The sequence below is a fragment of the Dermacentor andersoni genome, chromosome 6, assembly GCF_023375885.2.
Source record: "Dermacentor andersoni chromosome 6, qqDerAnde1_hic_scaffold, whole genome shotgun sequence".
NCBI lineage: Eukaryota > Metazoa > Arthropoda > Arachnida > Ixodida > Ixodidae > Dermacentor > Dermacentor andersoni.
Genome location: NC_092819.1, coordinates 134,030,852 through 134,047,212, shown reverse-complemented (window position 1 = coordinate 134,047,212; position 16,361 = coordinate 134,030,852). Strand labels below are relative to the sequence as shown.

At 45.1% G+C, this 16,361-nt stretch overlaps 1 protein-coding gene across 1 annotated transcript in view; it reads left to right on the top strand.

Moving 5' to 3' along the window:
• The window catches only part of LOC126523556 (glutamate receptor ionotropic, kainate 3-like), a 134,444-nt gene that overhangs the window by 103,456 nt on the left and 14,627 nt on the right, over positions 1-16,361 (top strand). The window contains exons 8-10 of the mRNA XM_050172153.3: positions 7,514-7,618; positions 12,384-12,497; positions 14,563-14,766. Coding sequence (XP_050028110.2) covers positions 7,514-7,618; positions 12,384-12,497; positions 14,563-14,766 — 423 coding nt within the window. The remainder of the gene's footprint in view (positions 1-7,513; positions 7,619-12,383; positions 12,498-14,562; positions 14,767-16,361) is intronic.

Here is a 16,361-nt window from a genome sequence, read left to right as displayed (position 1 = left end):
ACCAGCGTTACAGCAGGACCTCGCGTAAGGGGATCGGCGCAGGGTGCCTCATAAAGCTTTTTGTAAGGCCAACCTTCCTGCTTCGTAAGTGTCTCCCTGAATAAATCCTCTCTTTGTAGTACGTGAATACCTCACATAACGGTCCTCTCATTCATTGCCTTCTCAATGCCTGCACTTAGGGCCAAAAAGCGTTGCTACGCTGAAGATTCATCAACCTGCGAATTGAAGCAAATCTGGTTTAAACAGTTTGCGGCACATTTGCGGATGGACCTAAAATTATGGAACATAGAAGAAAAGGTTAGCGTTGCAAGACCTACAGCGCGCAGGAACAAGAGCGAGATCACGTATTCGAAAGTTGCACTAGGAGAAAATAGGAAAAGAATACCTAATTTGAGTTTCATCAGCAATTTGTGGGCGTTTGTAAATGAGGGCCACCACCACAGTTTTTTCTTTGATGTACAGTTGTCGTGTTGAAGAAGTTAAGAACTTGTGAAGACTGACTGATACAAATCTGCTTTGTTAGACTGAAGAACTGAAACAAATGTGCTGTATATCGTCATACCATGGGCATGCGAGAATGACTAGAAATTTAAAGTAACTATTCTAGTATTGTCATGATTGTCTCGTTTTTGCATAGTGTGATCTCTACTTGAAGGCATCATCGCGGTCTAACCTTCTGCCTGAAAATGGTAGGCTTAATGATTTAAGAAATTCGTGGATTGCAGACAGACACTACGACGCAGTGTATGTTTTTCAAGCCCCAGTGTAAAAGCAATTTCCTAACTTCATTATTATCATGCGCGCTTAAAACAAGCAGGTAATGGCCATTTAATTACCAAATCGATGAATGCAGTAGGAATGCGTAGTCGACAACGATAGCTCAAGAAATGCATGAGGCACGGTGATATATTTTTTTCATTGGTTTTGGGGATTCAGTATTACGAGCGACTAGTCTTGTGGGGTAAATAAACAGTGCATACAAGGCATCTGTACGTAATATGGCCTAGACTATGCGTTACGAGGATGCATAGTACTACAGGTTGACAACTGGATAACAACAGACGGAATTCCTCGGAAATGAAGGCGTAAGCGGAGGGCAGATGCTGCGAGCGATCTGCGATACGGTGACCTTTATTTCGCCACAGTAATTTTTGTTTGGCATTTCGCTAATGCTAGGGTTACCTAGCGCAAGACCTCATCAGTGATTGCGTTTCTCATTCTCACGCGAGCAATGAAGGCAGGAGGCTAAGATGTCCGGCTACGCACCATGGAGCGCATTTTCCAGAGGCAGGTTGAAGCGTCATTAAATGTACCGTCGCAAGCAAATAGCGATGTTGATGGGCAGTGAGTGAAAACTTATTTCTTAACCAAGTTAACCAAGTTATTCCTTAACCAAGTTCCCGCTGTCGGAGTTCAGCTGGATATATGATCTTGGTGCGAGGGCTATTCGACTAAACTTATTGACGCATCTTATCTAAGCCACAAGCTGTGCCCATAGCTTAGGGCCCCGCTCGTGTGGTGAGCAGTCCGCCTCTCTCAGGTGCAGTAAAGAGAAGGTGGGATCCTTGAGTGTGTTAAAAAGGAAGCAGAAGAAAGTTCACTAAGATATACATAGTAATTATGGAGTGCGTAGGGGTGTTTGCCAAAAGCCTCACACGCCTGTTTGCCACTTGTGTCCTTACTGTGCTGTTTAACTGCACTGGTGGGTTATGTAACCGTTAGTGCCTAGCAGATTAGTACAGCGTTCTCTCTAGTGAGTATTTGCGGCGGCGATAAAGAGAACGCCCTTGTTTTTGAGAGAGAAAAAGAGAAGGAAGGCAGAGAGGTTAACCATGGGTGAGTTTGCGGTATGCAACCCTGTACTGGAGGGGGGGGGCGATTAGTGGTTATAAAGACGACACAAAGTGAGAAAGAAAAGGAACAAGAAAAAAAAGAAGAAAATGAAAGAAAAACATGTAAGAGAAAAGTCGTTGCAATCACAGGCTTTCACACAGTCTCGCCGATCGCAAGTAGCGCAGTAGGGCTTGCACGGCCTTCTGATGCGATGTTTCAAAACTATATCTTCCAACAGAGGCTGGTCGTCTAACTCGTTAAGATGACGGAAAGCGATTGTGTCTGCACACAATCAAAAGAACATGGGGAATAGTTTCCGTGTCGCCGCAATCGCCACATGCTACGATGTCGGCGATCCCTATGCCCAACGTTTAGACACTGGTAAACGCAATGCCCAAGCATAGCCTACACAAGATGCCCAAGCATAGCCTACGCAATGCCCAAGCATAGCCTACGAAGAGACGTAAGCAGAGCTTACGTCTCTTCGGAGAAGTCTTAATGGAAGTCAAAGGCTTAAGGTTGCATCCAGGTTGTGTAAACGGGCCTGCATACACATGGGCGTGCAAGTAGGTGGAGCATGCTTGCAGCATCTGTCCAAGACAGCGGGTTCGATAAGCGCTGGCTTCTACATAAGCTGAACGAGCAGCTTGACCGGAACTTTAATTGCGGATGACACCACAGTGACTTGGTAGCCACTGAAAAATTATTTCATGTCATTTCTCAGTCAGGTTATGTATGGCTTCTGTGGTTTAAAATATCAGCTGGTCATACGAACCGCGCAGCAAGGCTGACAATAGGCACTGTAATGCCGTCTTCGAGTTGCTTAAGGTCCACCATTTGTGTATTGGTTTGTCATTAATAAAGTGGAGTGCGACTCGAAGCCCTGCGAGTTCTATTGCCGTCGACGTTGTCAAGTGAGATGTATTCAACTTGATAGTGGTGGCTTTTGCTGGAATGATGATAGCTGCGGTAGACTTCATCGGCAGGATGGAGCCGTTGGTGTGTATGTGCGTGTGATACCGGTACTTCTGATATAATAGAAGTAAGGTAATCATATCATAAGAAGCCAACAAACAAAGACACGAAGGACACCACAGGAGAAATTATTTGTACTGACCGAAAAATTGGGCCCCTCGGTTAACCGCCTTTCTTCTGGTTCAGAAGTAAGGTAGCCGTTCAAGAGCCGGCGATGACATATCTTCTTTTTTCCGGACGCCAGGTATTGTCAGGTTGACAATACTTCTTCATGAAAATTTCCAGTGGATTACGGCATTGTTTATCATGAAAACTTGTTGTTCGCCGAGTTGCGTCATCACAAAGTAAACATCAAAGCGCAAGGAGGCGAGGGTAATGGGACTGTGAACAGGATAGGCTCTAAGCGAAGATGTCGGAACCGCCGTGAGGATGTCACCGGTATCAATATAATGATTTTCAAATTGCGCCTTGAAATACGGTTATGTTCCTGTTATTTTTAGGTTGCAGTGCATGAAACAGCAAGTTCCTTAAAAGCAGGTGGAACAAAAGATCACGTTTCCGACAAATTCGACCGCGGATCTGGCGAAACGGGTGCTCTGCACATAATTTGGTATAAGTACATAACAATCGAAAGTTCACCAACTAGTATTTGTAACTTACAATGTGCCGTGAATTTTAAAAATTAGAAACTTCAGTTGTGAAAATTTCTTGATCCATTGTGCAGACATATGACTTTCTCGCGCAGATAGCGTCCTCCTATTCGAGTAATTACGTACGAGTATTAGAATTGCGCTAGTTAAACATATATATATATATATATATATATATATATATAAATATTTCATCTCTATAGTGTAATATAGTGTAGAAATGCCTTAATTTATAAACAATATATCTGCTGTTCACGTCACGTTTTCGAGTACAGAAAATCGACCATTTGTATGTTGGTTCGTCATTAATAAAGTGTAGGGTCGCTTGTAACTCAAGCAAGAGCTTTTATTGTTATGGTAACACTCCGTAGGTCTGGTGGGAAATGCATGTTGCTTACAAGTATATCTTGTTACGACTGGGGCTCTGTGAAGGAGCAATTTGTGCCACGCCACAAAGGCTACGTCGAACGCTCATACGTTTGAAATTCGCCCGCGACCATTGCAAATATACTAGGACGCCGCAACGGCTTGGTGAGCGCACTTGGTGAGCGCACTCTCGCCTCTTTGCGCACAGCGCACCAGTATGGCCTTCATGCCTGCATGTGCGCACCAGTGCTGTCTCCCTTCAGCGAGTGAGACGGTTAAGCTTTGCGTGCGCATTCGTCCCTTCTCCTCCTCGTCGTGGGAGATGCCGAGGATGCATGCGTGGGCGCCTCCGTGCCTTTCTCTCTGCTGCACCAGTGACGGTTGCAAAAACCGTTTAACTGACTTCCACGTACTGAGCGGCATTGGCAAGCGTGTAGAGAGAGATTCAGCTCCCAGCTTCTCCGGAGCGAGAGTGTTAAGGAGTACTATAAATGACGCCCCCGCCAAAGGACTTCCAGCCTTCAGCACAAGCACACAGCCTTTGTGTCGCTTTCGGTCACGAAGTGTGTAGAGCTTAGAGCTGGCCGCTTCGTAGCGGCGTAATTAGGTCTTCGTCTTACCCCTTACATTGATCTTCTAGGGTATCTGCCTTGGCTCCTTTCTGCTGGTGATTCTCCAGAAGAGTAGGCACCCGCTACGTGGGTGCTCTCATTCACAGTGTGTGAAGCAGCTGTGCAAATTGTTAAAGAATATAGGGGGCGTTTGCGGTTCACTGAAACTTGCACCCACCCATCAGTGCCAGCCTACTGCTATCTTAAGTGTTGCGCTAAACACACATTGTATATTTCAGAACCAAGCCCATGAGCAATAAGCGAAGCTGTATTCCATTTCCTGTAGGCTCAGCGCTGTTACTTATTGATTTATTTCGGGGGATCATTTCCGCCCTGCAATATATGTGCATGTGAATGCCAGTGAAGTCGATGTGGAACCTGTAGGATGGACGGCTTCTTTGTAAAAGAACAAAAGTTGCAATAACTTGTTAAAACAAATTTGGTTTATATCAATTCGCGTCACTCAGTCTGGCTTATCTAATCAACGCCCTTCCACCGTTAAGAATCGTGCGGCGAGTTTTATTGCCGGAGATCGCAGCCGTCAGTACAATATTGCTAACATTAAATCATCACGGTTACGACAATCTATGCATCCAGACAGCAACATAGCTGTTTTCGGCATATTGTACAAAGTGGCCTCCTCTCGGCACCCGTTTGCTTTCACTGTCTTGCAACCTCTGCGAACATCTCGCGGCTTGTGCAATCGTTGTTCCTTGAAGCGCATTTTGGGACGCACGAATGCGTTCATTTCAACGCTGCCACACAAACACTTTATCTTTGGAACGTATGTATAGCGAAGGTGTCTACGACTAGAATCTGGCGGATAGAGTCCGCGAGTAGAGCAAGAATTTTTCATAAGTGGGGCCGATCTCGAAGAGAGCGCAATGCCGGGCCTACCCACGCGGAGGCGAAGCAGGCGTTAAGCACTCCCCATACGTGGACATATACAGCAGGTAGTGCGATTTCGCGCCGACCCACGGCAGAGGTCGAACAGGTATTAAGCATTTCCCCATACGTGGGCCGATCACTAAGTTAGAAACATTCGGCGCCGACCCTCGGCGGATGTCAACCAGGTATTAAGCACTCCCAATACATGGACTGTTCCCGAAGTTAGTGCAATAACGGGCCCACCCGCGGCGGAGGTGCAGCAGTCGTTAAGCGCTCCCAATACGTGGACCGATCGGGAAGGTAGTGCCATGCCACACCGCCCGCGGCGGACATTAGGCAGGCGTCAAGCGCTCCCCATACCTGGGCCGATCCGGAAGATAGTGCAATACTGGGCCCACCCGCGGCGGAGGTGAAGCAGGCGTTAAGCACTGCCCATACGGCGACCGATTGTGAAGGTAGTGCCATTTCGCGTCAATCCGTGGCGGACGTGAAGCAGGCGTTAAGCACACCCCATACATGGACCGATCCCGAAGTTAGTGCAATACCGGGCCCACCCGCGGCGGAGGTGAAGCAGGGGTTAAGCGCTCCCTATACGAGGACCGATCCCGAAGATAGTACGATACCGGGCCCACCCATGGCGGAGGTGAATCAGGCGTTAAGCACTCCCCATGCGTGGCCCGATCGTGAAGGTAGTGTGATTCCGCGCCGGCCCACGGCAGACCTGAAGCAGGCGTTAAGCACTCCCCATACGTGGCCCGATCCCGAGGATAGTGAAATACCAAGCCCACCAGCAGCGGAGGTGAAGCAGGCGTTAAGCACTCCCTATGCGTGGGCCGATCCCGAAGATAGTCCAATACTGCGCCCACCTGCGGCGGAAGTGAAGCAGGCGTTAAGCACTCCCCATACGTGGACCGATTCCAAGGATAGTGCAATACCAGGCCCACCCGCGGCGAAGGTGAAGCAGGCGTTAAAAAAAAAAATATGGGGTTTTACGTGCCAAAACCTCTTTCTGATTACGAGGCGCGCCGTAGTGAAGGACTCCGGAAATTTCGACCACCTGGGGCTCTTTAACGTGCGCCTAAATCTAAGTACACGGGTGTTTTCGCATTTAGCCCCCATCGAAATGCGGCCGCCGTGGCCGGGATTCGATACCACGACCTCATGCTCAGCAGCCCTACACCATAGCCACTGAGCAACCACGGTGGGTAGCAGCCCTTAAGCAATCTCTATGCGAGGGCCGATCCTGAAGATAGTGCAATACCCGGCCCACCCGCGGCGAAGGTGAAGCAGGCGTTAAAAAAAATTATGGGGTTTTACGTGCCAAAACCTCTTTCTGATTACGAGGCGCGCCGTAGTGAAGGACTCCGGAAATTTCGACCACCTGGGGCTCTTTAACGTGCGCCTAAATCTAAGTACACGGGTGTTTTCGCATTTAGCCCCCATCGAAATGCGGCCGCCGTGGCCGGGATTCGATACCGCGACCTCATGCTCAGCAGCCCTACCCCATAGCCACTGAGCAACCACGGTGGGTAGCAGCCCTTAAGCAATCTCTATGCGAGGGCCGATCCTGAAGATAGTGCAATACCAGGCCGATCCGCGGCGGATGTGCAGTTCGTCATTAAAGGGGCCCCATGCATACAGAGCTTCGCTGGTCATCCTCCTTCACATAGGGGAATGGCACTGAGTCTTTTTCTTGCAGTGTCGTTTTCATGTATGATTCTAAAGCGTTTGGACATGAATTATTTGCCATATTTGTATACGCGGGCACTTTCGTTGTTACTGTTTTTGCTTGTTTAGCGTGTGCTTGCTCCTCAAAAAGGTACTGTATAACTTCGCGGTGTTTCACAATGTATACCAATATCTCTTTATCTTTAGCTGGTGTCCATAATTGTGCTTTTTGTTCGCTGCGGCATTCTGCCATCGATAATTATTATGTCAGTTCAGCTTGTTTCAACTTGCATTCAGAACATTTTAATTAGGCCTGCCAAGGGCTTGTTGCTTTCTAATTTTACATTTCAACGGGTAAATTTATTACGAATATCATTGCCTACCAATTTACTCCCGCTTGAGCCTGCGGAGCTTGTGAATAAATAAATAAATAAAGATAAGTAAATAAATAAAAATAAATAAATAAATAAATAAAACCATTTATTATTGTTTCTTACTCCCGCATTACTGTTTATCCTGCAGACGCGTATTTCTGGACTCACCGGGACCATCCACATGGACTCAATGGGACGCCGACAAAATCTTTCTCTGCACGTCGTGCAGATGAAAAGAGCGGGACTGGCATCGGTATGTGCCTACGGCATTATTGTCCTTTCAAGGCAAATTTCATATTATAATATCTGTCATGGCTTTATTACCACTCAATGCTGGTATCTTTTCCAGATTATAATCCGCTAACTATGCAAGCTCTTACATAGAAATTTCGCGGGATGTCGTCTGTTCACAGAGATAGCCTATATATATATTTTTTAAGCATCTGACGCGCGGTTGAAGAAAAGGAGGCCACATTGTGACTGCAAATTATTGCCTCGCTAAATTAGAGTGCAATCAGATCCGAGATTATTCTCGTGTTTAGGAGGGTAACTTGCAGCGCATACTAGCCACTACAACAGTCGCTGTAAAGTCTGCCGCAACAGAGAAGACGGGATCTGTAAGAGCGGTCGCAGACAAAGGCCGTTCGTCGAGTCGGATATGCTCGACCTGTTGCGCCGCCCGCGCTAACGAGAGCGATTTTGACTGGTTTTATAACTGACGTCCATACGGTAGTTAAAGAAATATTCATAATTGTACTGGCGGATGATAGAGTGTTTGCTTATATACTTTATAATAGTTGTAGACAAGGAAGATATTTACTTTTAGTCGAAGCGGGTGTGAACAATAGACAATTTTGCTTATATTTTTAAAGAAAGCTAGAATTGGCCCCTGCTGACTACAGTCCGGAATATATGGTAATCGTTATTTTAGAAAGTCAGTTTAGACGAAGTACTTCTACACAACTGTGAACTGCTCTAATGGGTCTCCAGATGTTAAATCCATCGAAAGAATGCACAATACTTGGCTTTCACGCAGAGGATTCGTTAGCGCCGCACGTTTGCGGCGTTATTGTGGAGCCGTGTTATTTCATTTACAAGTTAGAGTACACTTTGAGCGTATTATCGATCGTATGTGGGCCTCAAAAACGAAAAAGAAAAGAAAAGGAACAGGACGGCCCCTGTAAGTGTACTTTGATTGCTTTATACTAGATACTGTGCTCTCGTAGTTCTCAGAATGTGGCACAATATATAGGTAAGTTGAATAAGACTTTTTCTTTTTTTTATTCCATGCATTAGACCCGCCAGGGCATGGCCGTTCTATTTGTGTCGACCCACCTGTGACTTGACCATTCAACATTTTCCACAGTAAACCGATAAGTTGAGCAAAAAGAGTTTGTTTTAACAAAGTCAAACACAAGAGGCGCAATATAACATGTTAACCAGCAGTCACTCTTATGTGCAGTGACGAAAGCTTCCACTATACATCTGCAAAGACCTCTGTCTAGCAACAGGGGACACAATTTTGTGCCTGAATGTTTCATATTTTCCTTGCCCCGCCTTGTTCTCTAAGATAATGGACAGCGCAGGTGTTACATTGCCAGACGCGAAGACGAAGGTGTACGTTGAAGTGCAGATGGGTTTACCCGATATTCCAGTTGAGCTTAAGAGAAAGAAATCGAGCTGGGCATGACCTGTTTCGCCTAGAAGTGACTCTCTGTTGAATGTTAAAGTTACACGTTGGGCATCATACATATTTATTAATTCTTATGATATTGCGGATTCTGAAAAAAAAAAACTTATACTTTTGCGATAGATACTCCTCCATCATCAGCGACAACCAAAAGTATGTATGTAGCAGAATTGGCGCGGCTATACCCAATCGAAAGTGAATACAACCATCAAAAAGTTATAATCGGCCTATATCTACATGTTGAGGCCAAATGAGTATGTTTCTTTATTGCGCATGTTTAGGCAGACTAAGTGTGTTTTTCAATAGGAATAAAATACAGAAGGCGATCATTTGTACAAATATGTGGAGGTGGTACTGCGCGCTTGTAGCCGCGTCATCTGATCGCGCAGTTAGTTTCTCATCTACGATAGAAACCATCGACAATAATTTAGCTAAGTCTCAGTAAAATACACTGACGAGCTCTTTTGCTGCCAATATTCTAAATAGGCACTACTCTTATTTGAAATGTTAAATCTGGGCATTTTCAATTATTCATTTCTTGAAGAGTGCAGCAAAAACCACCAAGAACGCACTTTTCAAATGACACTGCGTCTATTCCAGTATGCTCCTTCACGCTTAATTTTATCCGTTGCCTCAAAAAAAGAATAGAAAAAACACCGTTTCCAGAAATTTGAAACTTTATGCCCCGAACAACTGCGCGAGAACTGCTCTACGAGAATGCTCGGTTTTCATCTTTCTCGCATTCTTCTTCGCTGCCGCAAGCCAAAACTATGCCCGCCTTTGTCTGAGCTAGGAAAGCACGTGCTGAGAATGCACGTCTGGGCTGCACCCGTTCATGCAAAACCGTTTGCTCCATGTTTCCACTTCACTTTTTTCCCGGTGCTGCTGTTAACAATTTTGTTCTCAGAAACTGCCATCGCGCTGAAGACGTGCCGAGGTTCCTGATACAAGTTCGCAGTAGCGTGGGTAACTCTATCCAGTAGCTTGCGAGGCTTGTCGCGCCTCGTCGACAGGATGGTAGTGAAGATTGGCGGGAACCGGAGGGGGGGGGGGGGGGGGGGGGGTGTTGTTGCAGTCGGGCACATAAAAAAGTATGTAAGAATTTTGTACAATGTTAGGAGAGTGCTGCACTGTCTTACTTGTGGTTAAATCATACCTCCGGAAGCCGGCTTTTGTTACACTAGTTAAAGCGCACTGCTAAAACCTAAGAATTGTTGCGACGATATACGAGGTTTTAAACTTTGCTAGCGTGGCGCTCATGCATCCTACGGTGACTTAACAGTGTAGGACGGTTGTTCAAAACCATGACACAAAAGTGTATAGAAGGCTAGATGAGGTCGTCACCAGATTAATGAACAACATATGGCTCTCGTGAATATTCCAATGCTAATGGGGTGAAAAAGGCAGATGACAGATTTTTGGCACTCGTATGGAATTGGATTAGTCGAGCGCGTACTTATTTCGCCCTGATTAAATGTCCAGTGCTTTCTATCATCCGAGGCTCGGGGTAAGGGGAAATGTTTTGCTATATTACGGTCACTCAGTTGCTTAGGATTAAGTGTACCTGTAACATCTTAAATGTGCCTGCGAAGTGTGAATATATCACGCTACTTTTAAAGCTCAATGGTGGCTTCTCTGCAACAGTTATGGTCAACATGCTACATAGCTCCAGTGTTCACTCGGCAATATATGTGTAGCGTTCCGCTTTGACTGCTAGTCTTCGCACCTGCTTAGAGATTGGGCATCTTGGAGTGAGTGAATCTTCTGCGTTATCTCGCGGCCACGAGATTCGAGAAAGATAACCAAATATCACGTTGCTGTGCGGTTATTGCGGAGTGTTCATTCAAAAACCAAACCCCGCGAAAATAAACCATTAATTTACACAAATGAAGAAAAGACTTAAGCAAGCCCTGCTTGGTCTAGATTTATAATAAAGAGGGACAAGAGACTGAAGCCGGATGCAGTCGTTCGTGTTAGCTCTGCAGGCATAAAATTAAATGTCAACCAGATGGTTAAAGCTCGTCTGATTTGCTTCGCGACGGGTGGCCTTTGCAGTCCTAAAACCTATGACGAAGCCATTCATGCCTCAGTTGTTTTACCTCTTGGTTCCTTAACAGGCACGTGTGAATTTTAATCCAGGATTTTCCGGCACAATAAAGTGAGAGAAAGAAAAAGCGAAACAATAACCCAAGAAATTTGCCCAGCCTGCACCTAGTTTCCTACCCTGCTCTGGGAAAATAATTACGGAGACCGGTATAAATAACATGTTATGCATACAAGTGCAGAATATTGTTCCCGGCGCAATGAAGATTGATCTCGGAGGCCAGTCGTTTTCTAAAAGTTAAGCGGTACATTTGCCTCGGCACAAAACAATAATGCCTACCCTCAATAGTGGCGGCATATCTATGTGCAACTTTCTCAAACATGGAATGTAGCCAATGGGCGGACTTGTTTGGCACATCGTTCCGCTGAAACTCTTGTGATCTCGTTTAGTAGCGAGAATATATTGCATTCCTCATGAAATTTAAATCAAACGAATGCCGACTAAGACTAATCGACTATTTACATATATGAATAGCAATGAATAGCGCCCAGAAGACGAGACAGCAGAACTTAAACAAACACGAATGGTACGAGCACTAACTGTTAGTACTGTTAGTACTGTTAGTACTGTTCGTACTGTTCGCGCGTGTTTGAATTTTATTGTCTCGTCCTCTGCGCGCTATTCATTGTTATTCAAATCATGTCTCAACAAGCCCAATAAGCTAGGCTGCTGATTTCCATATTGCCGGAAGAAGCGTGTATGTCTTATGCGTTTGTGTTCCTTCTTGAACGGCCATTAGAAACTTAATTATGCTGCAATATGAAACACCAATAAAATTGTCTTCCAATTCTAGATATTCAGAATTATGGAGCCTCTCCAGGAAGTTACGTATTCCTGTCTGGCCTAAAATACATTATAATAATATTCAACAAAACTCTGGGTTTTGAAGTAAACTTGGTTATTACTGCAACGTACTATCACTTGAATATTGCCCATGTCCTTTTTTTAAGTTCACATGAACGTGAATTACTTCACGTTCATGTTCATGCCCTCTTACTAGAGGTTAAGATGGTCTGATGTTCGCTAAATGCTAAGGAGGTTTAATACTCCTGCCTTGCAAGATAGCACACAGTTGTGCAATAATCGGCTACTCCCGTAATACTAGGTTTTCTTGCTGGAGCACGAGCACTTTGCCTGCAGTACCAGATTCTCATTAGGAAACACGAATTATGAATATTCGTGAACACTGCGCTGTCGGGTCAATATTGATTTTTATTTACTCAGGTAGGAACGTGGAGTGCGTCTTCCGGACTGACCATGACCCAGACGGAGAAGATGTTTCAGCAAGAAATCTTGAGCGCCCTGAAAAACAAAACCTTCAGGATTACTACGATATTGGTATGGTATAACTTGATGTCTTGCTAATGTTTCAACCGACACACTTTTACCACATCCCGCGGGGATGGCTTAGCGGTTACCCTGTGGCGCTACTAAGCACGAGCGTGCGAGATCCAATTCTCATCTCGGCGGTTGCTATTCGATCACGGCGAAATGCACAGAAACCCGTGCCCCATGCATTGTGGCCGCGTTTAAGATTCCCAGGGGGTCAAATTATTCCGGAGTCCCCCATTACGTTCTGCCTCATAATCAAATCGTGGTTTGTGGCGCGTGATAAGCACCATAGTTCAAATAAGCTTTACCCAAGTTTTGCTAGAATGTTTGATTTTCTAAATGTAAACTCATTGCTATGCTACTTGTAGGATACTGTATTGGTCTCTATTTGGATTAGCAGCCGCAGAATATGGAACGATTTTGCTTCAAGCTAGAAAAGCTCGAGTACGCTTATACTAAACTAAATAAAGGCTCACGATTTTCACCCGTACTTTTGAAGCTTTTCAAGTTACCAACTTTTGGCTGTAAGAAAACTAAGTATATTGTATATCAGGGCTGCATGCTTGTTTAGCGCAAGTTCGGGTCCTCCCTATTGGTTGTGTGCGATAACCAAATAAGCATGGACCAAACCACAATTTGTGTGCAAAATCACAAGAGGGTATACGGCAGCAACAAAGCTTAAATTATTTTTTTTCTGCGTAAAAGAAACATTGTAATAGTGAGTGCGCTCCTTACTCTGGGTTTTTTTAGATGTCTTTTTGTGAAGTGCTCATGGTAAAATTTTGAGTGTTAGATTCTTTGCGACGATGCATTCCTTTCAACCCCCAGCGCATGATACTTCAACGCATAGTCATTCTCAATTGTAACCGTTCGGCTCGAGAGTGTGCAGTGTTGATTAGTGCAAGGGGGATTATAGTGAGCGGCTTGTGAATGAACACAAGCAAAAATCTTTGGGGCCTGCGTCGGCGGTGACCGGTGCAGCAGCTCAGTACCTCTTGCGTCGGCGCTGTTACGTCTCAAAACAGGGATGAGCATTCCTTGGACGATTCCCACAAGGCAGTCCTTTCATCAGCGCGTGCGCAGACGGCGACGAGGTCCGATATAGACTCTGGCGCGAAATAAAGGAGCTCACTTCAAGGCGACAACAATTGCCGCTCTCCATGGAAGCGGTAACTACCGCGGAGACCACTTTACCTGACCCTTGGAAGCTAACCATAACGGAGAGCCCATTAATTCATCGAAGTGGCCAACGTCGAGAACTACCGTGGGAACTGCGTTGACTTCGGTTTCTCAGGTTGCCACGCGCTTGCGACATATGCGTATGCGATGGTGCAAGATAGGAATTGGAGTCCTGCGGGGCAGTGCAAAGTCAGGGGTCGAATTTTGCGAACTACTCGACGATTGTAATTGGGAGACACAGTCACCGGATCCCCTAGTCTAGTCACTTGGAGAAATGAACTGCTTTAAAAGCGGACACCTTCGCTGCAGTAGTGCGTCCTGACGTTTGCTGACATGTGTGTCCTGACATGTCCTGAAGTGTGCTCGGACTATAATTGAGCTGTGACATTTAAAGTGTTCCTACATGGATTGGACTTCCATAATTGTAGCCAGTGTAAATAATTTAAAATAGACTCTTTCTCTTTCATTCCTACTCCCGAACGTACTCATCTCAGGGGCTGGAGAATTCCTGGCTTAAGCGCTACTGGAATGCATCATGTAACCGCACAAAAACAAGGGACAAAGAAGGAACACACGAGACAGGCGCGGGTATTGCGCTACCCAGGGCTGCAACAGGGCGTCAGTTGTAGCGTATCACCCAAGTCACTTCACGGATGTGAAGCGGCTGGGTTCTTGTTAAGTTATTTGGGAGGTTTATCTTAATTACCGCCTAAGAACACCCTTGCTCCTTCGGAACTTTGCTACATGTTATTAGTATTCTTCAATATACAAAAAAAAAAAACGTTGCCGCGAGCACTTCACGGAATTTCAGAGCACTTAAAATATGTAACCACTATCTATGACGGCTATGATGAATGTTTTCTTGCCATTTCTATAACTTTTCCTGCCACAGAATGCACCTTACATTATGGACAAGGCGCCGGCACGAAAACTGGTTGGCAATGATCGCTTCGAAGGCTTCTGCGTGGATTTGCTCCGTGAAATGGCCCGGCTACTGGGCTTTCACTACCAGTTGCAGCTGGTGAGGGATGGTGCTTACGGTAGTCGAGACTCCCGCGGTCACTGGAATGGCATGGTGCGCGAGCTGCTCGACATGGTAAGAACACCTGTGATATTTCCGCCTTCGCTAGTTCCACGCATTATAAGTACGTGGAGCGAAAACGTTACTAGGGATTTATAGTCGCGGACGACTTTTTGTGGCAATGAACGGAAAGCTACGGCCGCATGCCTGCTGCACACATGTTACCGCGCCAAGTACTCCGCCAGCGTCTTACAGTGCTTTTGGTTGCTCGGAACAGACGCTGAATCGACACAGCTTCCATGTGCGACGGTTTAGCGTTTTCCTAGACGCGGAAGGGAAAAGTAGAAAAATAAGTGAACGTGCAAACTCAGTGGTGTGTTCTGTCATATTTAACTGCCGCTATTAATATGTTTGTGTTTCGTCTTCCCCAGCCTAAACGAATGTGGAGTAAAACGCGGGACTCTTTTCAGAAGCGCTGTCACTTATTCGCGCTTTGCCTTCGTGGCTTTCCTTTTATTGCCACTGAAAGTTGTCCGCGACTATATATGGATATTTTTTAAGGCATCTGTTTCGAAGTAAGCTGTGAGCATATAAAACTAGCCCTGAAAAGAGGTTCATTATTACTATGCGTGATTTCGTAGCACATATTGCTTGATAGAATAGAAACGCTTACTGAAAGCCTTCTAAATTTACGAAATTTTCGTTCATCTACATAAAAGAATCAGGCCGAACATTGTAACGAAGGCGAAAGACTAGTGTCGGAAGTGATTCTTTTCTCTCAATAAACCAGCAACTAGTGCAGCCGGCCCTCAAGTGCTCTGGGACGTACTGTGCTGTTTTGTGAATAAACTGTTTTAATAACTTAAAACGGGGTTTTCCATTGTCGACTAAAAGGCAGGTTCATTAACCCTTTACCTGACCGTTGCGTCACTCACATTAACTTCAACATTGCAAATTTCGCTGCTTCATAAGACTCTACGAATAATCTGGAAAGGCGTCTGAGGCGGTACTACTTTCGGTCATTTCATTTTAAGGTGTCTAGAGAGTGGCTTTCTGTGCGAGAGGGTGGATAATCCAGAAGTACATGTTGCTGGGCTAGTCAGTTGATATTGGTGAATAGTCGATAAATATGATCGCTTAGCGCAAACAAGGAAGGTCGTCCTTCCTTTTTTGCGCCAAGTGATCATATTTATGGTCTACTCAGGGTGGAGAATGTTGTCCTACATAGCTGGGCTTGGAATGCTTTGTGAAGTGTCGATGAGAAAATATGCTTTTTGACTTCCTTGTAAATTTTTGTGACAAATGAACAAACACGAACACACAAAACTATGTAGAAATTTTTTTTTTGCTGACTTCCCTTGTATTCCAATATTGGCTTCAGTTGTTTTGCAACAAGTTGTAGCGCTAATTCGGAGACGGGAGACTTTCTTTGACAAGAGAATGGCAGTGTTCAGAGGTTAACAAAGATAGATAGATAGATAGATAGATAGATAGGTAGATAGATAGATAGATAGATAGATAGATAGATAGATAGATAGATAGATAGATAGATAGATAGATAGATAGATAGATAGATAGATAGATAGATAGATAGATAGATAGATAGATAGATAGATAGATAGATAGATAGATAGATAGATAGATAGATAGATAGATAGATAGATAGATAG